This window comes from Neomonachus schauinslandi, chromosome 11, assembly GCF_002201575.2.
Source record: "Neomonachus schauinslandi chromosome 11, ASM220157v2, whole genome shotgun sequence".
NCBI lineage: Eukaryota > Metazoa > Chordata > Mammalia > Carnivora > Phocidae > Neomonachus > Neomonachus schauinslandi.
The window spans coordinates 71,799,845-71,824,396 of record NC_058413.1 but is presented as its reverse complement, the minus strand read 5'-3'; the positions used below and the strand labels follow the sequence as shown (position 1 = coordinate 71,824,396).

The 24,552-nt window shown below is 40.2% G+C and overlaps 1 protein-coding gene across 2 annotated transcripts in view; it reads right to left on the bottom strand.

Annotated features, from left to right (window-relative positions):
- The window catches only part of FAT3 (FAT atypical cadherin 3), a 508,513-nt gene that overhangs the window by 98,634 nt on the left and 385,327 nt on the right, over positions 1 to 24,552 (bottom strand). For both annotated transcript variants that reach the window (XM_044919382.1, XM_021679088.1), the window contains exons 5-6: positions 21,975 to 22,185; positions 12,833 to 12,972 (exon numbers count right to left, since the gene is read on the bottom strand). In XM_044919382.1, the coding sequence (XP_044775317.1) occupies positions 12,833 to 12,972; positions 21,975 to 22,185 (351 nt within the window). The remainder of the gene's footprint in view (positions 1 to 12,832; positions 12,973 to 21,974; positions 22,186 to 24,552) is intronic.

The window sequence follows — 24,552 nt, the reverse complement described above, 5'->3', positions numbered from 1 at the left end:
AATGGCACAGACTATCTGAGGCATAATATAAGAGATCCCAAGGTGACCTTAGTTTGGTACATTTCTATTAACTTAAGTTCTGTTATGAGCTCCTTCGAGTGGAGGCAATGTGGAAGCTGTGATGGGATGGGAAGAGTAAAAAAGAGGCAGAGAAACGGGACGCATGAACTCAGGTGTGAGCAATCAGAGCTCGGCTGCAGGGGCCCCACACAGAAGCTCTCCTTCAGATGGCATATGTCTGGTGAAGAACATGGTACTGATGATGGCGAAAATACGATGTTCCCAAGTTGTCTTCTCTCTCTTTCTTTTTTTTTTTTTTTAAGATTTTATTTATTTATTTGACAGAGAGACACAGAGTGAGCACAAGCAGGGGGAGCGGGAGAGGGAGAATCAGGCTCAATCCCAGGACTCTGGGATCATGACCTGAGCCGAAGGCAGATGCTTAACCAACCGAGCCCCCCAGGCGCCCAAGTTGTTTTCTTTTATAAGGCATTTTCTTATAAAACATTTCAGGCAGATATAAATAAGTAACTGTAATAAAATAACCAACTCATAGTTTAATGAACCCTCACATATTCATAGCTCAGCTTTGACAGTGACCAATTTATGGCTAATCTTGTTTTATATATGTAGCCATTCATCCAACATCTGCTCCCCATTTTAGTTTGAAGCAAATCCCATCATTTCAGTATGTATCTCTAAAAGATAGGGACCCTTACAATAAACACACACACACACACACACACACACAATTCATTACTGCACCTAAACAAAGAAAACAATAATTCCTTAATATTAAGTATTCAGGGTGTTCATATTCCTATATTTTTTTAGGGTGTTATGTATGTTTATAAAAAGAAACATATTTAGGGGCGCCTGGGTGGCTCAGTTGGTTAAGCGACTGCCTTCGGCTCAGGTCATGATCCTGGAGTCCCGGGATCGAGTCCCGCATCGGGCTCCCTGCTCGGCAGGGAGTTTGCTTCTCCCTCTGACCCTCCCCCCTCTCATGTGCTCTCTCTCTCATTCTCTCTGTCTCAAATAAATAAATAAAATCTTTAAAAAAAAAAAGAAACATATTTTAAAAAATCAGGACATGCAAATAAGGTCCAACCATTACATTTGGTTCATATATCCTTTAATTATCTTTTAATTTATAGGTTCTCCTTCTGTCTCCTTTTATTCCCTTGCAATTTTTATGTCATTGCTGGTGGTGGTAAACAAACTGCACCATTTTCTCTTTAGGTGCCACAACCCAAATTTTGCTCATTGCTTCCCCTTGGTTTTGTTCTCCATGTCCCTCTGTTTCCTGTATTTCTTATAAACTGGTAGTTTGATCTAGGAGACTTGATAAGATTTCCTTTTTCTTCCTTTTTTTTTTTGACAAAAAATATCTCTAATGGGTGAGACAGTATATTTCCATCTGGATATATATAAATCTAGTTCTCACCCTTGTTATGTGGTATTAGCAACCACTGATGATCCTTACATAGATAACATTTATTCATTAAAAATATGAAATGGTAATGTTTTAATTCTATGATTTATTTCACATTTGTTAGCTAGAGTAGTCCTAAAAAGAAACTTCTCTCCAATTGTGTGGTTACTCTGAAAGACAATTTATGTAGTAAAGTCATAATTGATATTTCATTCTTTCCCTTTATTTACTATTTCAAATAATGGTTCTCCAGCTCCTCCTAAAGTGACCAATGAAGTATTTTTTTTCAAGCACCAGTATGAGCTCATGAATTTAATCACAGATGTTATATTTCTGTCCGTTGCAGGTACTATACTGACTGGTGCACAAACGGCCCTTCCTTGGCCAGTGCGAGACTCTTCAAGTCAGCTCTTGAGATCTTTTGACGCAATTCTTATAGTCTTTGATAGCTTCTTTGCTTTCTAATAATTGCTACTGGTGATTTTTTCCTGGGTCACCTTGTACATTTTCTGACCCAGTCTTATATTATCCATTTCTTCTCCAAAAAGCATTGATTTCTTTTTAGTTAGAAATTGGTGCTAGGAATGATCATTGCTATTGGATTCGCTATTGTGCTTAGCTTTTTTTCAGTGGATGGTCAGCAAAGTTTTTTGTTGTTAATAATCATTTCATGAGTTTGTACTGACACGTCCAATTCAAAATTAGGGCATCATGTTTTTTACTTAATCTCATTCTTTTTTATATCTGTATCCTGTGCTGAAACCCCATGCTGAAATTTCTCGTGCTCAATGACATCATCACAATTATTCACTGTTTTATATGAAATACACGCACGTGAGTCTCAGAATTACAATACAATATTGGTATTGCAATTATATTACAACTATGATCATTCAACAGCAATTTAATATTATTTTTATTTCTTTTGGTCCTTGAGATTTATCCCACTAGGGATATACAGTCACATTAGTATGTTTAAAGTCATAGAGAGTTCTTCTCTGTGTAGCTATGCCACCAACACATATAAGTTCATTTGCTTCCATTTACTTTCAAATTTCAAACTTGTTTTAATATTTAATTTTGTTTTATATTATATGTAAAAGTACTGATGTCAAATTTATAAAAACGGTATAATTAAAGTAGTTTAGCTTCTATCTCTTTCCCCTTCATCCTATTCCTTCTTTTCTTACAGGTAATTTTTTTTTTTTTTAAGATTTATTTATTTATTTGAGAGATAGAAGGGTGGGAGGGGGGCAGGGGCAGAGGGAGAGAGAATCTCAAGCAGACTCTGCACTGAGCATAGAGCCCCATATGGGGCTCGATCTCATGACCCTGAACCAAAACCAAGAGTCGGTTGCTTAATTGACTGGCCACCCAGGTGCCCCCAAGTAATGATTTTTTGAAGATTAATGTTACATTTTATCCATCTCTTTAGTTAATATAAACATACTATATACATTTCCTCAACCCCTGACACACACCCCGCCCCGCCCTCCGACATGCCATCTCATTTAACATCGTATCAGTGATTCTCAATTGAGGGTGACTGTCCCTAAGGGGATATTTGGCAATATCTGGAGATAGTTTTCGTTGTCACAACTGGGAGTTGGGGTGTTCCTAGAATCTAATGTGTAAGGGACAGGGATGCTGCTAAACATCCTACAATGCACAGGATTGTCCCTCGCAACAAAGAACTATTTGACCTAAAACATCAATAGTGTCACTGTTGAGAAACTCTGCATTCTCATATTCTGAAGACCAACCCACAACAGTATAGAGATACTCTTTCAGTGGGTAGGTGGATCACAGTTAATTCAACCATTCCTCTATTAATGTTCATATAAGATGTTTCCAATTTTCACTCTTAGAAAGAATGAGCACAGATGAGCCTTGTGCCCAGGTTTTTTTTTTTTATATTATATTGTGAGTGGTGGATCAAAGGATAGTGCTTATATAGTTTTGTTAGTTATTTCCCTATTCCTCTTCCCAAAAGTTTTATTAATTTGTATTCCCATAGCAATATATAAGAATGGCTGTCTTCCACAGCTTTGCCAACAGAATATGTACTCAAACTTCTGTATTTTTTGCCAATCTGATAGATAAAAAATAGCATTTCAGTGTACTTGTAATTTGCCTTTTGCTTATTATGAGCGAGGATGAGCATCTTTTCATATGTTTAAGAGGCATTTGCATTTCTTTTCCTGTGAAAATTATTTATATCAGCTCATTCTTTTATGGATTAGATGGCCTTTTCCTTCTTTATTTTTGGAAGCATGGTGATATAAATTGCAAATATGTTTTCAATTTTGTCATTTAACTTTATTTTGCTTTTTTTTTTTTTTTTTTGGCCATGCAAAAGCTTTTATTTTTATTTTCAGGAAATTGAATACATCAATTTTTCCCTTATTTTTTCTGGACTCTGAGTCATAGTTTAGAATATTTTCTACACTTCCAGGTTATAGGTGAATACACTCATTTTTTAAAAATAGCATTTACATGTTTCCTTTTCTTACATTTACATCTCTACTCCATTTGGAATTTTTCCTGTATTATGTGAGGAATGGATCCAGTTCTATTTTTTTCCACATGGCTTTGCCTTTATTTTAATGCCACTTTTTTCTTTTTTCTTTTTTCTTTTTTTTTTTTTTTTTTACAAGACCATCAATTCCCCACTGATTTGAGAGGCTTTTCTTGTATGCAAAAGTTTATTTCTGGATTTTCTATTGTGTTCCATCGGTTTATTTGTCTTTTCATATGTCAATATAAAAATGTTTCAATTACAAAGGCTTTACAGTATGTCTTAATTGGAAAAGTTAGGCCTTTCTGTGTTCCTTTTAAGAGTTTTCCAGGCCAGGCTTGCTTGTTGTTCTTCAAAATGAATTTTATAATCAACTGGTATAGCACCTGACAAAAAATTGATAGTGTTTTAAATTGCGTTATGGCAAAAATAGAAGTTAGGAGAACTGATCCTTTATGATGGAATTTTCCTATCCAAGGACATAGTTTGTGTTTCTTCATTTGTTCAGATCTATGGTTACATTTTTCAGGGATGTTTTAGTTTTCCTCAAATAGGTTTTTTTTTTTTAAAGCTTTATTTATTTATTTATTTATTTGAGAGAGAGAATGTGCGTGCATGCGCGCGTGCAGGGGGAGGGGCAGAGGGAGAAGAGGGAGAGAATCTCTAGCCAACAGTACTATAAGTCATGCCTAAATGAAGCTCATCGAACACGTATTTTCTCTGTAAGGCACATCACATCCTTCTTGCACTTGAGAACACTAGATTGCACTTCAGTACTACATTTTGGGGTCTTTCAAACCATGAGATTACCAACAAAGAACACAAAAATGGGAAAAAAAAAGTAGTACTAAATAGATTGCAAACTGGACACTTGTATATAGTACGAGAGCTGAGACAAGAAGGTGGAGCATCACCTTGTTCAACAGTAGCAGGAACAATATTTTGCTGCTCTGTGCATGTCAGGGATTGAACACAAGGGTGCTGAGAACACTGATTTTGGGATTATAGATAAATTTCAGAGATCATCAATGTATACCCAGCATCCAGCTCAGGGCTGGACACTTTGCAGGCATTCAATATATGTCATAGTTAAATATTTAGTATCTTGGTACACGGAGTTTAGACATCTGTGATACCACAGATTTTATTCTCTTATGCCATGATCCAGGCAAAATAATGATTATAAAGAAGATGATGATGATCATAATATTAATAGTATAATTTAACAATAACTACGATGATGACAATAAAACTATTAGACATTGTAGTAATAATAATAGTAGCAGCAACTAGATCAATGATGACATATTCCTTATATTTTTATAGTACTTAAAAAAAGCTCCTTTATTTTTCTTGAATTTTCTTGAATGAGGGGACCATCTTAATTATTAAAAGCATCTAGGTGTGCCTAGGTGGTTCAGTTGGTTAAGTGTCTGACCCTTGATTTTGGCTTGTTGTGGGACCCAGTCCCGTGTCTGGCTCTGCGCTGGGCATGGAGCCTGCTTGGGATTCTCTCTCTCCCTCTCTCCCTCTGGCCCTCCCCTGCCTCCAGCTCTTGTATGGGCCTGCAAGCACTCTCTCAAAAAAAAAAAAAAAAAACCCACCCAAACTCATATATCCAAAATGCACAAACCCCAGGGAGTCCATGTTGAAGAATTACATTTGTTTTGCCTTTTTCTTTATAAATTTTATAACACAAATTGCTTTATCTCATCTATTTGCACTGGCTAATACTTACAGCACGATGTTAAATAGTAGTGAAGATGGTGACCTTCTTATTACTGACTAATAGGAAAGCTTTTACCAATTCTCCTTTAAGTAATATGCAGGCATTTGGCTGCATTCTAGAGAATTATTTACTTTTTAAAATAAATGTAGTCAGACCACGGCTCTTCTTATAAATAGCTGCATGGTCATTCACTTTGGTGCAGATGAACTTTTCTTTTTCTTTTTTTTTTTTAAGATTTTATTTATTTATTTGAGAGAGAGAGAATGAGAGACAGAGAGCATGAGAGGGAGGAGGGTCAGAGGGAGAAGCAGACTCCCTGCCAAGCAGGGAGCCCGACGCGGGACTCGATCCCGGGACTCCAGGATCATGACCTGAGCCGAAGGCAGTTGCTTAACCAACTGAGCCACCCAGGCGCCCAAGATGAACTTTTCTGAGGAAGAGAAAAGGGCAGTGCTATGACGTTTGTGCCAGGAAGACTTGCCCAAAGAGTGAGTCTGACATGGGAACAAGGTTGGCCTGGAGTTTATGGTAACGGAAAAAGGGCTGAGAAGCGTGCCTGTGAGTTTTAGGCATTGTTTTGAATCTTCACTGTATCTGGAAGGTCATACTAGATTCTTTGATTGCCAATTCTTCCTTTTAAAAAGTTCAAGTTAACTTAGTCAAGATGCTAAAATATTTGTGTTCACAGAAGCAGTTATATTAACGGGATAAAGAAGCCTTTCCAGCCAGCAAGGCTGCCCTGACCTTCATGAAGTTTCTAAGTTGATGTGCTCCTGAAAAGCTTGCCTCTTTCTGCTTGCTTTGTCTTGAGCCTAATCTACAGTCAGAACAAGTGTTTCTCTGTCAAAGACTTCCTTTTCCTCATTTGCTTTTTATTTCCCACAGTTGGGGCCATTTGTGAGCTCCTGAACTAACAAACAAAGCAAAGTAACTCTCAAAGATGTTGTGCTCCAAATGGTAATTGAAAGGCCTGAGGAAGTACAATGGAATCAAAGCGGGAGGGAACCTGAATGTAGGAAGTCTCTTCAGAGCTGGATTCAGTGCTGCCCACCACAAACACTTTGGGTTTTGCAGGCTCATCGAAGCTAAGTCTGGGTAGGTGCCAAGCCTGGCTTTACAAAGGCTCATGGAATGAAGTGTCCATGGAGCGTGTTAGAGGGTAAGGCCTCCGTCTTTTATTAGAACCAATTAAGCCCTAAATTACTGAAACTCTGTTCTGCCTCTGCTGGCATTTCAAAACCATTCTTAAAATATTCTATGATTGTGATGTCAAGGGTAATGCCCCTTGTATTTTCCCCAGGCTTACAAGTTTTGTTTTTGAACATATAAGTAGAAAAAAATCATGTTGGTTTGTGTTTATTTAACAATGTGTAAATCCATTTCATATACGTTTCTTAAACTTTATGGTCTCCAATGTATCAATGGGAAGAATGAGAATCAGAGAAGTTAAGGGGTGTGCCCAAGGTACCAATGGCAAGGCCAGACTTAAACTAGATCATATGGAGACAAATTCTATACTCATTCCATTATATTATTTCTATATGCACTTAAATTATACACACATTAATTACAAATGCACCTAACATGTATGTGAACAATTAAGTGTGCAAATATTATATGCCTTGCTATCCAGAAATCCTAATTGGCACAAGAGATAATTGACATGACCATTGTCATTTCAGGAACATTAATCATAGGATTATTCTAAATAGAAAGTTCCCTGCTACCTTTAAAATTGGAATCCATTTTCCAAAATTGATTTACTTATAAGTTGTTAGGCACAAATCTATGACATACAGTGAAGTTTTATCATCATTATTTTTTTAACAGAAAGTCCCACCTAGAGTTGGCTTGCTGCCTTATTTTATCTCTATATAATTGTATTAGTTCCAACATTTTCCTAATGTAAATGTACAAGGGGGCTTGTGGCTTCTTCCTTTTTCACCTACTAAGAGGTAGATGATGCTAAAGAAGATAAATGAAAACCCTTGACAAAGGATGTATACCTTGGGAGTTCCTTCATCTGGGGGATCATGGAGCAGCTTTGGCTAAAGTGATTCGTTCTTACCCTCACCTGCCTTTAAGCAGGTGCAAGGTGGAGGGAAAGGATAAGACAGAATCCACATCTTCAAGACAAAGTCTGCTCTTTGAGGAAGGAGGCCAGTTAGGAACTCCCAACACATCCCTTAGAGACAAAAGAATGGAATCCTCATGGCTGGGGAGGGCAAAGCAAACCTGAGGAATTCAGGTCCCAGACCTCTCAGCCCCCATGCATACACATGCTTTGGCAGAAAACCTCTGTGGCTCATTAACTCAATTAACTGCTTTTGTGGGGCTGAAGAATTTTGGAGATTATCTGAAAGAGATTTTTAATCTCAGGTTTGGCTGCAAGCTCATTTTCATATCTTTATAAATCAAAGCAAGACCTGAATAAGAAAGGCATACTGAAATCGCAAAAGCACATATCACGAGTCCCTGAATCAAATCAATGTAATTTTTAGATTTTTATTTGGGCATGAATATCTCTGCTGTCTTTCATGAATAACAGTGAAAGGCACACACACAGTATTTTATAGTTATCAGGTATATTATTCCAATTTTAAGTTGAGGATGAGACTAATAATAAAAGCTGCATGTGTCTAGCACATCACAGATCTCAAGATATCTCAAAAGATCTTATTTTATTCTTATAATAACCCAGGAAGTATGGAAGGTGTTATCCCCATTCTACAGAAGAAGTTGAGTCTCACAGAGACAGAGCTACCTTTCATGGTAACATGGACAGGAACCAGTTAAGTGCTGACTTGAATTAGGGTCACGTGATTCAAGGTCAATCCTCCTTCCTTTATACCAAATGCTTCCCCTAATGAATCATATATTCTATATATATATATAGATGTATAGGGGAAAGTTTCTGAAATCTATCTGATCTTGAGAAGGAAAAAGTGGGTTTGGACCTCTTTACCTGCGTATACCCAGGATGGCCACACAACCCATCTGTGTGCCAATTTCTCACTAGAAAAGTGAGTGTAGTGATAATACTTGATTTAGCTATTCTCAGTAAGACAGGAAAATAAAACAAGAAAGAAGCTTGGTTAAGTCTCATTATGCAACTATCAGGCATTATATATTACTCTATATTTCCATCCATTGGTCCTTTGGAAGAGCCATGCTCTAGATTTATTTAAATTTGCTATGAAGACACAGTGGCTCATATGGGTTTGATAGATGTGTGGGGAAAGTTGTTAAAACCAGTAATTTCTCATCCTTGGTAATGTGTGTCCTTGTGGCGCATAAACTCATCTGGCTGAGCAGAGGCTCTGAGGAGACTGGGGTATTTTGCTCCTCCCCAGCATGTATAGCTGGCTCTGAGACATTCTAACAGCCACAGGTGACGCTATGTTCCCCAGGAACACTCTTAAAAAGTGTCCCCTTCATAAAGAGTAGAGCCAGGTGGGGTTCTCTTCCTGCCTTAGATTTACCCTTGCTTTTGAGGGGGGCACAGCACAGTGGCTGAGAGAGCAGGCTCTGGAATCCAGCTTACTACCTCTGAACCCTGATCTACTCAAGTTACATAACCTCGCTTTGTTTCAATTTCCTTTTCTGTAAAATGAAGAGGACAACAGTTTCCTATTTCTAACATAACAAATGACCACTAACTTGGTTTAAAACAACACCCGTTTGTTATCGCCTAACTCTGTAAGTCAGAAGTTTGAGTACAGTGCGGCTCACTTGTGTTCTCTACTTAAGAGTCTCACAAAGCCAAAATCAAGGTGTTAGCGGGGATGTGTTCCCTTCTGGAAGTTCTGGGGGTGAGTCAGCTCCAGGCTCATTCAGGTTGTTAACCAAATTTAGTTCCTTGAGGTGAGAGGGCTGAGGTCCCTGTTTCCTTGCGGGCTGTCAACTGGAGCCCCTTTCAGCATCTCAAGGCTACCTGCATTCCTTGCCATGTTGTCCCCGCTGTACCTGAACTAGCAATAAGGTTTCAAATCATCTCACATTTGGACTCTCTGACATCCCTTTTTGTTGCCTCTCTTCCTATGCCAGCTGGAGAAAGTCATCTGCTTACATGCTCATTCAGTACATCTGAATCTTTAGAACGTGAAATCTGCAGAACCTTTTTATACTCTGTACTCATGTTAGGGAATCTCAGTAAGGAAAAGGATGTTTATTTGCCACCAGATATTGTAACTCTGAGGCACAAGAATCCTACAAGTTGGGACAACAGAACAAAAATGAAGATGAAGGAAGGGTTTTCATGTAGACACTGAGATCCCCGAGGCTCTGATATATTTGACATTTGTGAAGTGAAATTCAACATGTTGTTTCTGGCTGATTTGAAGCCCTTGTCATAGATGTTTTATGATTCCAAAGGAACAAAGTAGAGAAAAGTTCCCAAAGGAAAACTGAACAGGTGTTTTTGGGCTACAAAACATTTATTTAGTTATATGGTGAAGGGTATCTGTTTGATGGTAGAATCATTAAGTTGCCTAGGGTCATGGGTTGGAGCATGCTTTAGTGATTTCTAAAAGAAACCTAGAATGCCTTTTCTTTACCAAAACATCTTTTTGTAATAATGTCCTTGATACTGAGGGCTTTGACTAAATGAGAGAACTGCTTCTGTCTTTGTTGTCAGGGAGCTGTGGCAAATGTGAGCAGAGGCCTGGATTGACAGAGGCTGGGGGCAGGGGGTGGGTATTCAGGCCCAAACACAGCCTGATGGTGTTCTGGTGGTAATAATGACACACACGTTTATACTTTGGAAATGGTTAGTTCTCGCTTCTTGAGAAGCTCATGGCTCTGGAGACACAGAGCAACTTGGAAGCTTTTGACAAGAAAATCTCTTGCTACCCTTCATTAACCTACTTAGCTTGGCCCTGCCAAAGGAAACCTCCAAGTTCACCCCGATTCTCCCACTCTTCCCATCTGCTCTGGAGATAAGTCTAACTGTACATTAGTCCAAAATAAAATCAACCAAAATAGGACTTGAACAATGTGTACATTCAAAGTCTTATAATATATGCTTCCAAGTGAACTTTTAAAGAGTGTGTGCGTATCAGTCATCTGGTTTTAAAACTCTGGATCCCTGTGACCTCAGGCATCTAGCATAGCTCCTAGCACATGGTATGAACCCAAGAAATACTTGTGGAATACATGCTGTTAAATGATTTCTCATCTGGTCCTAATGAAAGTCTAAAAGAAAAGTTTCATTGATAATTTTTTTTTTTTTTTTGGTTAACACAAATCAGTCGTGTGCTTTGAAGATCCAGCATATCTGCCGTGTAAGCCCTGCTGACTATGTCCCACCTACTATTCATCCACTCACTGCAAACATATTTCATGTGTATCTATAACATTCTGGGCACACTGACTTACCATTTCTTTCAATTGTTATAAAACCCTGGAGAAAAGTATGGAAATGAATATGGCTCCATGCTTTATTTGTATTTTACTCAACTACATCTCGTGTTTTTAAGTGGTGCCAAAAAGTTGAGGTTGGCTATGCTAAGAACTGGCCAACTCCAAAAGTGAAAGAGCAATAGAGACTTAGCAATACAGCAAGTGGGTTGTTTTATATTAGTCTTTGGGGCTTGCTTTTAGATCGTGCGAGTCCCATAGGATCTCAACCATGGTGTCCTTTCTAGGCGTCTGTATTTTAGTCTTGAAAGTCCCCTGAAGCAGTACAGATTTAAGAAGGGTGGCCAAATAATTTATTGTCCCAATTGGGGCAATTTTAAGAGTGAATGGGACAACTACTAATAGTTACACAGGCGCAACAGGTGTAAATGGGCCTCTCACAGGTAGTCACGGCTGTATAGTCATCCTAGGAGAGGACACGGGTTGAAGGATCAGGAGTCATCACACCACTGGCTGCTGTGTCTCGTGCACATGATGTCCCCCTTCTGGGATTCAGTTTATTTGAACGAAAAGGAAAAGGTAAAGTAAACAAAGGCAAAAAGAAAAGAAGTAAAAGTAGAAACAAACCCTACCGTTTCTTTAAAATTCCACCATTTTATGATTATGCACAGCCTCAAAGGAGAAAATCTCATTGTATTTTTGAAACCACTTCAAACTAAGAGGCAGCACATGAAACGATCCTCTTCTTTCCTTTTTAAGCCTACATAGTTATAAGAGCTTACATCACATTTTAAACAAATTGACACTTGCTAACTTTGGGGTTGGCAACAATTTCATCTTCACGTCCTGAACCACTGTGTTGAGGAGTCTCAGGGCACATTTGGGCTGAGCAGGAAAAAAGACCATGGTTGATGAGTGATGGCTTCTGGGGTCGTGAGGACAGGAGAGAGAAGTAGGGAGAATGAAAGAGGTATAGGGCAGGCATGTATGCCTGTCCTAAAATAGAAAACAAAAAAAATCTTCTCATATTTGGGGTAAATCCTGTTGGTCTCACCCAGAGATTTTCTCCTCGTCCTTGCTCTCAGTGCCCTTTCATCAACACTCACATGCCAGATTTCATTTTGTAACTCTCCCATAAACTTGCTACCTCCAAGCAATGGTCCTTACCCCTGGCTGCTTGTTAGAGTCATGGAGGATCTCTGCTGGTGGGGCCCAGGCTTCAGTGGTTTTAACACCACAGGCCCCATGACCAGGGGATTCCACAGTGCAGCCAGGATGAAGGACCACTGGCATAGAGGCTAGAACGAGAGACGGGATGCAGGGCACCTAAATCTCAGTCCCTGTTCTTAATGAAGGCTGTGTGACCTTGAACATATCACTCATCTGAGTCTGTGAAATGAACTTGGACTCCTGGGTGTGTCTAGCTCTAACTCTGAGACTGACAAGTGAAAAGGTGAAGAATATAATGTTGTGTTGACTCAGACAATATACACATCCTCTTCTTTGTAAATTCAAGGAAAGTTGACTTTGTTGTCAAAGAGATAAATCTACGGTCAATGATCAAGAAGCAAATACATATCACTCTTCCATGCATGAATAGTCACTGCTAAGTTATACAGTATCATTGATAGAATCCTTTTCCTAGGTTGTTCTCTCAAATGTTTAAAAAAAAAAAAAACAGTAGAAATCCATGGACATCATTTACTACTTCCAACACATTCTTTAATCACTTGCACCATTGACATTAGCAGATCATTGGGCATTCTCACCATTTAGTAATTTGACATCTTACCTGAGTGACAGCAACATTTGTTCCATCGGTGACTTCCACACTCATATTATAGATGGACCTCTGTTCTGCATCCAAAGGTTTTGCAATGACAATGGTCCCAACACCCTTCTCTGCGTCAAAAGAGCTGTCAAAATTCCCCCCTGATGATTTCACAAAAACAACATGAAATTAGCATATCTGAGAAGTTATTACATCTATTGAAGCATATAGCTTTAAAGGGAGCTCTTATATAGAAATACTTTTTTGACAGGCATCCCTATGGCTCAATTTTGTACATCTTAAATGGGACCTCTTTATTTCCAACTTGATTTATATTTCCAAACATAGCCTCTACAATGCATAACAAATGTCACAAAAAAGAATGTATTGTAAAGAAAAATCTCAGCACTAATGTTAAAGGAGTAAAGCATAAACTGACTCAGTAAAATATTTAGAAAGCTTAAGGGCCTCCAACCCCTTGTGGTTTTTCTGCTAATAATTTGTAGACCTTTCTGCTTTTCTAAAATAGATTAAATTCTAAGTAAACAAATAGTCCAATTAACAAAAATGTGTAGACACTCTTAAATCTAGGATTGATGGTAAACATTTGGTTGGTAAAGTTCAGATTCCCTCCAATAGATGTCAGAAATAAAAGTATAAATACTAGAAAATAAGAAAAAGCAAAAAAAAAAATTGAGTTTCATATCAAAAATTCTGGATCTGCAAGTTGGGATGTTTATAGAAAAAAAAAAAATTCTTTTTTGCCATCTTGACAGTGTGAATTACTTTTCTCCCAAAAAGGTAGCAAGTTTATGGGAGAGTTACAAAATGAAATCTGGAAAGAAGTAGAAGAACACATCAGTTTATGTGTCATCACTCATAAAGCAATAAGTATGAAAGTTTAAAAAACTTTCCTCCCCCTCTGTTGGACCAAGTATAGCCCACAATCTGTGAATAATGTGCCAGGACAACACAGGCTATTTTGAAATTACTGTAGCTCTTTCCATCTCTGTGAACTAAAATGTGGTTTATGATCTTTCCCAAAACGAAAGCTTTTTTTTTTTCTTTTTAAGGGGGAGAGAAGATAATGGTACAAACGCTGGACTGATTTTAATTAAATATCAGTACATGTTCACAAGCTCTATTTATTTTAGTCTGAAATTCCATGATGTCAATTAATTTTGTTCTTGGATAGTAATTTTATTTAGCCACAGCACATAGGGCAATGCGTTTATTGAATTTCATATTTTAGAAAAGAAATCTTGGCTGCTCTTACATTCACCATACTCTGCATTTCATTTTGCTGATCAGTGAACAATACCATATACAATTTCTATGATATTACAATTACAAATGAGTGAATGACTTAAGGGAAAGGAGAATTTTACCTGAATTAGTAGAATGTGATGTACAGTGACACAAAATAAATCATATGGTTTACTTAAAAAAAAAAAACAACCTGGTCATATATATTTCAAATACTTATTGCTTGCAGCTGTCATGTACACTTATGATTATTAAATTGCTAGAGAGAACATAATTGCCCCTGACATTTAATTAAAGTTATGGAGATATGGGGGGACCACAGAATTACTTGGAGATGATATATTTTTCAAAATTTTGATCTAAAAAGAGACTCATCTTCCAATTAATATCTTTAATTGATTTACTGTGGAGCACTTACTGTTAACTCCAAAAAAAAAAAAAAAATCTTTTGAAGAAGAGGAGAAGGAGAAAGGAGAGGAAATCGGGCTGAATAGGGAAGCAAACCTCAGGTCACCGTGTCTCTTTCAAAGGGAGTGCTTCTGGTTGATAACTACATGAATAAAATGTTAGGCTGATTCAAGCACCTTGAATCACCATCCTAATAAGCAAAGAAAAATCATTTGCTATCAACTGGTACATTCAAAGTACATACTTTTCCACGCAAAGTTTCAAAGAAAGAACATAAAAGACGTCAGACCTGTGTGGAAGGGTAGAATGCCATTTCCTTGCTGTTTTGGGTGTTACTTCATATTTTAAATCACATTTAAAATCATTTTTCGAATGCTTTCCTATGCATTCACTTTCTTAAATATGAGAGCACATTTAAGCGTTATTCACTTTCTTAAATATGAGAACACTATTTTTTTGGGGTGCAGGCAGGTTTAGGATATAGGAAAATGTCCTCTTTCAATGTCAATTATTTCAGAAGGTGGAAATTTGTAGGTCAAGGCAAAATAGAAATTATGCAAATTATAAAACTTTGGTTTGCTCCTGTTTAAAGATGAATGAAAATAAAATGTAGAGAACGTGCAAGCAAAGATTTCCAGTTTCAGTTCCTGTTTAAATAGGGCAATCCTATGTGCTCTCTCTCACTGCCTGAGACTCACATTTTCCTCGGGGCCCTGTGCTGAAATACATAATCATTTCATGGACCGAGTGGCATAAAATTTACATATTTTACAAATGGCATATAGGTTGTGTTTTCTTATTAGTCATTTTTCATATGAAAAAACATTTTTTGGCTACTTTTATGGTTGTGATTTTTTAGAGCGCTCTCTCTTCTTGCCTGTGTGTGTGTGTGTGTATCTCCCTCATCCACTGTTGCTGTTTCCAATACTCTGGACTAGGGGTGGGGAGATAGACAAATGGAAAGCAGGTCAAGAGGAGCTTGAGAGACAGAGTCTGTGAGGTGTCTCTCAGTCCGTCAGTATGGTGAGCAGCCTCTGATAGTTGCTTCCAGGGCATGTGCTCCTAGTTAAACCAAGATTTCATGTGAAACAAGGTTCCCAAAATCCTCCCTCAGTTTTAAAATGAATTTCTGACAAGGGACACAGAACCTAGACCAGCAGTTCACCATCAACCCTCACGCAATTTAATAACCTACCACTTAGGCATCCCATTTCATAAACGACTCCATATCTCTCCCCCAGGGCTCATTTCTCAGGCTCCCTTTTAGCCTGAAATGTGAGTTCATTTCATAGGAAACCACGTCCAATTCATCTGGGGTGAGACTATCAAATGGAAGGAGTCCATTTTGGCTAGCAGCATTCCATTTAAACAAGATGTGCTTCCTCAGAGCCAGTAACACAACATGCAAAGCCAGAGTGTGCTAGGGCAACAGCGTTAGGCTAAACAAAAGGTGGGGACAGGGGAGGACACCGCCGAGCTGGTTGGAGTTTCAACAAAGTGGGAAATTAGAAAAGTCACAGCCTGAGCGTTGCTGCGGGGGTGTGCGGCAGAGATGGTTAAAAGCAAGGTTGTGAACAGCCCACATAACAGATAGTTCGTGTCAGGGACATTGCTCTGTGACCATTTTTGGTCAAGATGGGTGCAATAGAGTAAACAAAGAGCAGAAGAGGAGGGTTGGGTTTCTATCAGATTCTCAAGTTAAACGTAACAAGTGAGAATGTCCTAAAAAGCTTCAAAGATGGGACAAGAGTGAAAATACTTGAAGCCAGCAGCTACTGATTGAATATGCTGGGCAGCAGGGCACTGGATCATGATCTGGTCAAGTCTTTCTTTAAAGAAGGGTACAGAGTGTCACCATGTCTCCATAATGAGATCCAATGATGAGTACCCCACTGCTTCCCCTTTAGAGAAGCTTCCAGGCCCCTCCCCTAGCATATGATTCTGTTCTACTCTGTGTGTAATTGTAAAAACACCAACCAAAATCTAGTAGTCACCAAGGGGGAAGTGTTATGTGAGAAGCTTCCAAAACACTGAGCTGCTGAATCTCAATGAATTAAGGGAGTCGTTCACAAGCTGTTCATTCAAGTTCAGCATGTACATCGAACTTAAGGAAAAATGCTAAACACCAATTATGGTTTGATCATGAATAATTTTCTGTCTTGGAATGAAGCAAGCACAACATGGGGCTGAGAAGGATATTTACATGGAAGGCAGGAGATGCTGGGTAGAGGTCAGGAAACAGTGGTAGGAAGGAAAATCCCTTCTAGAATCTGGTTAAAAATTCATTTTCTTAAAACGATGTACAAGGTACTTTTTAGGCTTTTTATTATTTCCCTGAAACCTCTTCAGATGTGCTTCTATGGTCTGTATTGTCGCTATGGAGAAAAGGGAGGGCTTTGGGGGATCAAATTAGTGACAGAGTGCAGAGTAGGAGAAATTAAGTATTTGATGTCAGTTGAATGTCCTTGAGCAAATGCCACTCTAATGGTTAAACAAGTGTGTTAGAAATGGTACACAGACATGGCTTCTCTCAGGAAGGGTGGGTAAGAGTTTTGTGATAAGGAAATATGATCACTTGATTAGAAAAGACTCAATCTATAGTCAGAGACCAGGCCTGCTGCTAGTGCTACCAAAGAGTTTCACTTGCCCACTTGATCCAACCCTAAGGAATGGCTCCACTTGGGGACAAGGCTCGAGAAGGACAGGTGTAAGCTTATGCGACAGAAGCAGCCCAGACCCCAAAGTCTGTAGGAGCCTATGAGCACCTAAAAGCCAAGGTGATCTTTATATACCTGCAACAGGGACAGGTCTTTCGGCTAGAGCTGGACCTATGTGCTAGCTTGCACCATCAGAGAATTGTTTTCAAGGAAAATAAGCAAAGATATTGTAAGTACATCAGAGAATTGTTTTCAAGGAAAATAAGCAAAGATATTGTAAGTACTTACTATCTACAAGAAAAACCATTTTTGTAACCGAGGTATCAGGTAAAAAGCTAGAAAAGTGGGTGGCAGCATCCGCCATCAAACCCTGGGTAAAGAGGAATTGTTTAAAGTGTGTAATAAATGGTGGTCTTTACAATACAAATATTTGCCATTGGGATAAAGATACGGGGAATGAGCTGCGAACCAGATTGCGTGCACATTAAAAAGAATGTAAATCAAGGAGCTGCTGGGTTCAACCATAGTCTCCTGAGAAGTGTGAAGATATGTGGTAAAGCCACAAAGGATTATGGGTTATTTTTGTTCCCTTCATTTTCTTTCCCTTTCAACACAGAGAAGGAACATGCTGTGCATTGGGCTGTTTAAACACAGAACAGCTGAACTTTATTATGTTTCCTTTTAATTACAGCTTTCTTAACTGGGTTACTAGTCGGGCTTCTGTTTCTAGAAGCTTGAAGAGGGTCTCGCTACACAATATTGTAAGCAGTGGTTCTTTGGAGGAACAGGAAAGTGACTGGCAGATCCATGGTACAGGGGTCCAGACTTGGGAACAAGATCTTGCTTGCCACAGTTTTTGTGAATTTATATTACGGTGAGGGGAAAAGGAACGCAGTTAAACAAGAATCAGGTAGATCTGGAAATATGGAAATGAGGAGACTATACTCCTGGGGGAAAAAGCATGCAGAAACACTATTTCCGCTTACTTAATGAGAATTCATTTGTTATGGCATCTGTAAACTGTAAGTGCTAGGCCAGGATGCTATAAGCTCTGCAACCTGGAATGTCTGTATAGGTGTCTAAATGCAACAAAATCTTGACTCCCTTGGAAGAGTCGCAGAGTCTTTACCTAAGCAAGACCGCAACTTGAACCTGAGATCTCATTTCAGATACGTGCCGACGGTATACACCAGCATTCGACTATAATATACTGCCAAGTTTCTTAAGCATTGGGAAGCACTGTTTCCCTATCTTTTCCCTCTGAGTTAGCTTGGCCAGGGAAGATGCTCAGTTACCAAAGGGAAGAGAGAGGAGAGTCTGGATGGCCAAGGATAACTAAGCAAGAAATCTTGAAAGTGAGAACGAAACATCTGAATATGATAAAGAAAACAATAGATTTTTAGAGAAGGGAAAAGACACTGTCAGCAGATTGAAAAAAAAATGACTGTTCAATTAGAAAGGATTCTCAAAAGGGGGATTTGGTGGAAGGGGGACCATATTGATCCTGAGAGCAACCCCAGCACCTGGGGAAAAGATTTAACATCTGCGGTGAAACAGAATTGGTGTTTCAAGATGTTGTTGGCTAGATGTGGGGGTGGAAATAAAATCACGTTCTGTTTGGGCATCGGGCCCAGTAAGTTCAATTTGTAGGAGAAGCTCAGCAAGATGTTACCAGATCTACAGTGAAATCTCTGTGATGGAAGCATCTAGACTAGGGGGACAACGCTGTAGGTCTTCTTTAAGAGAACTACTCCATGCGCTGACACCGAGAGGATTAGGAAGAGTGCAGCACTTAGAAACATGAAGGTGGAGAAACATGGTAACTGGCGCTATGTTTTCGATAATGATTCCTGGGTACATATTTGGAGCAGCCCGAAGGGATTCCATCCAGGGAGGGTTGTCATCTGTAAACTGCCCCCCTCTTCTTGGACTAGTTCTCATTTTGTCAAAGGTGCCATCGTTGCTATGCCTGGGAATACAGTGGAAGGTCGTGCTGACTCTGGGCTGGTCTCAAGAGGCATTAGTGGGGTTAATGCATTGGCTGCCTGGAGCATCTCCATTGGTTGCCACTGTTTATTCCACTCACCCTGAAGCAATCAACAGAAGCATGGGCAGGAGGAAGGAATGAGGGGACAAAGGCCTTGACCTTAAAGATTAAGAATGGAGATTGGATCAACACAAATGAAAATACACAATAGCACTAATAATGCTAACATGAAAACATGCAGGTAAGGTTACATGCAGCATTACCAGGCATGCTTATCTACACACAATCACACACACACACATGCACACACATGCATGCAGGAATGCTGAGGAATTGCAAACTGGCTTGGATATCTGGGGTCAAATGGCTGGTTGGACTGAATGTCAGAGAAAAGTGTGCTTGGAGGATTTTTGAAGTGGGGTACAAATGAGGGCTTCCTGCGGCAGGTGGGGATGGTAGTGGGCCGTGCCATGGGGCAGGAGGCTGCATGCATGGATCACACAAGGGCGAGAAGCAGTGCTGTTGGGTGTAGAGGAGCTTGCAAACTGGAGTGTCAGGGGAGGAGGGAGATAAACGGGTGGCTGATGAGAGACAGCAAGTCCTCCCATAGCTCAGGACAGCACGCCAGGTGCCCTGCTGCCTGCTGGGTTTTGACTGTACTCTTCTCTGGGCTATTTATTTATTTATTGTTTAAAAGATTTATTTATTTCAGAGAGAGAGAAACAGTGAAAGAGAATGGGGGAGGGGCAGAGAGAGAAGAGACTCTTAAGCAGACTCTTCGCTGTGCACAGAGCCCAATGTGGGGCTCAATCCCACAAGCCTGAGATTACAACCTGAGCTAAAACCAAGAGTCGGACACTTGACCAACTGAGCCACCCAGGCGCCCCTGGGCTATTTAGGAGAAATCACTATTGCACATGCCCCTGGAGGCCTGGCACCAGGGACATATGTAGAAAGTGAGATGCATTTTCAATGGCTCCGATCGGGAGTGACAGTGAAGGAACCACCAAGGCCATAGCACAGACAATGAGGTGATGCACACGTGCCACCTTTGTTTGGCTAAGAAAGAAGCTGCATCAGATAAAAACTTAATGGGCTGAAAACTACTGAGAAGATACAGACTCAAAGACATCTTTCACGGATCAGAAGAGGTTCCATTTCAAATGCCTTAAGTAGAGATGAAGAAGGAGTTGAAAGCTCGGAATGAGGATGGCCACGTACAGGGATGGTATGATTAATGCCAACTAAGTAAAACAAAGATGTTCTACCGGCATTCCAGCAAATGAAATATGCAGAAAACACGCCCATTTTGGGGAAGTTCAGAGGACCTTCTACAGAGGTTTGACTGGAGGCCAGGGGGCATTCTTTTTCTGTGCCTCATTAAAACACATGTGGAATGTTCTAAATGCTTTCTCCAGATCCAGCCATTCCTGGGAGTGGGGTGGGTTCTTGCCCATCCGATCCAGGCAGGGACATATGGAAGGAAATGATTCCTGCAGACCAGGTCTCTGGATTCCCGGCCTCCCACAAAGAGCGGTGGGAAGTCAGCTCCAGCTCAATCCAGTGTCAGGTCCGGGGTCTGGCACACTCTCCCCGCTCTCCTCTCTGAGCTACAGCCTGTTTTGTTTCCTGGTCCTCGGCACTTATTTGCCCTGCCCCACCTCTCCCTGCCTGTGTGTGTGGGGGGGGCAGGGGTGCTGTTTTGCCCTCTCCTTTTGCAGCCTGCCATGCTTGCTTGCTTGCTTTCAAGGAATGTAAAGGTTGGCTCCCAAGGTCTGTCCTGCACGCTTCCATCTGCTTTCTCTATTCTGTTCTTGTAGAAAGCTCTCACTGGCTATATATCTAGGTTCCATTTTCTGCCTTTCCTTTTGTGGAAGGCAGCCAGGGACCCTCTTGGTGGAGATTTCTGGTCTATGAATGGCACTACTGCTGCAAAATAGAGGTGTTGGGATAAATTTTAATTTATTTCTCAATTGGAAAAGGCCCCGTTACATAACCCAACCTACAGAATGATAAAAACAGAACAACCAAAAGCCCATATACCTCAAAAGCAGAGGAAAAAAAAAATTAAGTAAATCAAAACAACCCCTCCCCCAAATCCAAACCCCATCAAACTTCAAACAAAGGAGTCAGTGGATTCGAGTAATGCAATAGTTGTTAGAGGCATTGTATGAAATCTGTGGGCTGCACTTGAGCCTGTCACAGGCAGTTATGAAAGATGTAATTTAATTTGCTTAAAAAAAAAAAACCCTGTAAAAGGCAGATTGGATAGCTGTATTTTAGCAAATGTGTTTGCACTAAGGGTACCTTCTGTTGAACAGTTCTGCCCACAAGCTGTCTGTAGAATATAGAACATCTCTCGAGCATGCTTGCCACCTTGAAGCAGGGCAGTCGGGAGCAGAAAAAAAAAAGAACAGAATGCAGAAAAAAGGTGAAGAAAAAGAGAGAAATGAAGGACAGCAAGTCTAGTACCATCAATACATTTAGAAATGAGATTAGCCAAGTGTGACAATAGAATTTAAATGACACACAGAAAGACATTAAGATTGCAGTAAATAACGTACTATGGAAAATCCAGCCAGAGAGCACTTTCTGTTCAGCTTAGCTACAGAGTTGGAACGAAAGCACAGGTCGATTATTCATTTTACTGGCTCTTTTGCATTCCAGCACTATACATCTTTTCATCTTAGCACTAATCGTTAGTGGGTTGTTTTTTTATTTTTATTTTTTTTGTATTTTTTGTATTTTCTTTTTTTGTATTTTTTATTTAGTTATTTATTTTTTTGTTAGTTATTCCAGTCAATGATTACATTGCCCAGTACTGCTCTGGAGGACTCAAACTTACCAACTATGTCAAACCACAGAGGGGTGTTGGCTGGTTGCACAGACACCACCCCCACAATCTCCGTGACTCTATCGCTTTCCATGACTGTGAAGTTATAAAACGGCTCATCAAAAGTCAGTGGTATAGGTGAGGGGGGTGGTTTCTTAATCCATTCAATGTGGAGGCGGGCCGTGGAGGATTTCTGTGGGCGCCCATTGTCCACTGCCTTTATCTACTCACACATGGAGAGAACATAGAAAGAAGTCTTAGAGCTCGGATCCCTGTGGAAATTTGGGTCTGTCACTCATCCGTGTTGGCCCAAGGATCCATCCTCATCACAGTGCCAGCCAAGGGAAGGGAGACTGGAGATCTGGGTAGAATGTACTCAGGAATCGGGGGACACAACTGAGTCATGTGGGGGGTCCCATATAGCATTCACTGGAAGGTGATCTGAACCACCACCAACTTTACAGATGTGGAAAACTTGAAAAACAAAAGATGCACTTACCCATTTTTAGTGTTTTATGGGCATGACTGATAGCTACATAAATAGGAATAGCTAATTTGATTCCTTGTACCTCTAGTGGTGATGCTTGAAGGGAATAAAGTGCACTGTGAATCCTTAAGTGTGAATGATGAGAGCGTGTGTGTGGTCGTGTTGTGCAGCTCCTTCCTTCTGCTTTATTTTGGGGAAAGCACTGTGTTCACTCAGAATCCCAGGAAGGTGATGTGATAGGTGTGGGAAAGGCAGCAGCGTTGCTCAAACTGCCTCAGAAGCCCCTCAGTTATGCCAACTCTGAAGGGGCAAAGAACTCTCTTGGTGAAAGCATGGGCTCCTGGTGACAGCAGGATGGGGAGGAGGGTACTAATGACTCTCCTCTATGGTCCTATTTAAGAACTGAAGAAAGCATGTTTCCTCACTCAGCTGTGCAGGGTGAACTGCTATGTTGTCCTGGACTTCAATGATGGTTCAAGTTCAACAAGCAAAAACCATGGACAGAAAAATTTCAAAAATCAATTAAAAAAAAGGATTTTTAAAATACCACATCTTAAAAATAACATGTATATGTGCAAGGCTAATTGTTATAGCCTTTAAAAACAGTGACAACTCACAGCACCCAAATGCTATGTGGTCATGAATGACCACTTTGCTCCAGAAAATTCCTGTGAGATGGAAGACCCTTGAAGATACATGTCTTAGGTCAGGTTTCCTAGGAGCAGAGTCTGAGACAGGGATTTGAGTACAAATCATTTTGGGGGTGGGGTAAGTATTCTCAGGAGAAAGGGACTGAATGAAGCAGGATGAACAGGAGAAAGATAGTAAGCAAGGGTGTGGTCTCAGCTGAAGTTTAATCTCAGCCTGATCCAATGGGAGGGGGGTGGGTTCTGAATCCTCAATTGCACTGCTGGGTTGGATCCACCTAGAGGCAAGGGGTTGGCCTTTTGTGTCAATTAGTCATCGGCTATGGGCTGCTGGCCTGGGGTGGGAGTGTGGGACCTCCCGGGTCAAGAAGTTCAGCCAAGGATGATTCTCTCCAGAAGGGGGCAGATGTGAGCTCTTAGCAGCCAACACTCATAGTTGTTGGGGCATAGCTGCATCAGCCTGTGTGGGATCTGGGGGATCCTGTGGGTAAAGGGGGATCTGGGTGGAGCACAAACAATATCCACTATAGTCTGTCCATCCAGTCCTCAAAGACTCCCATTGTCACACAACTATAGTAGCACATATTACATCAGAGCTGCTAATGGCAGAAAAAGGGCCAGTTTTTTATTATCTTCTTTTCTCTGCCCACTGTTCTGGATATGCTATTGAGTAGGGAAAGAAACCCAAGTCCAGACCATAAGAATGAAAAGACAAATCAAGGGACTCAGACCATCCTTTAAAATAATACAGGACTGACTGTATACAGCAGAGAAGGCTGCAAACTAAGAGAAGGACAGCAGATGGAGCTGACTCTTGACAGTTGTTGGGACCCTGGCAAGTGCCCATCACTTGTAAGGATGACCAATCCCCTTTCTGGCATAGGTGCTACCTTTCTAAAGTGGTTGGGGATGGTGGGAGCAGACGGCACCTTAGGTATGGGAATTTTAAGTCTCTATTTGAGATAGTGCTCATTTTTTTTTCTTTTAATTCTCTAACAATGAAAAATGTAGTCATTTTTTACTTAAGTTTTTTCACTTTTGCAGCTTATGCAGAATAAGCATAGTTGAGATTTGTGTCTCAATTTTCACAGCTGTCTTATCACACTGTCAACAATTACAAGAGTTGTTTTCTTTGGGAATGTCTTATCACACTGTCAACAATTACAAGAGTTGTTTTCTTTGGTAAGTCATGGGGAAATAGTGAATGATATGTTGGGTGGTGGGTGTAATATGTCACTCTGGTATTCTCCTACCCTCAGTTTTCATCTATGCTGAGTACCTTGAAATGATTTAAGGCTGCAGGAAGTGTGGTTGAGTATGTGATGGAACAGGCCATGTACTGGCAACAGAGGAGGTTTGCTGATAGGACACAACCAAAGGAAATGGTCTCATTATTTAAAAATATCACTGAAGGGGCGCCTGGGTGGCTCAGTCGTTAAGCATCTGCCTTCGGCTC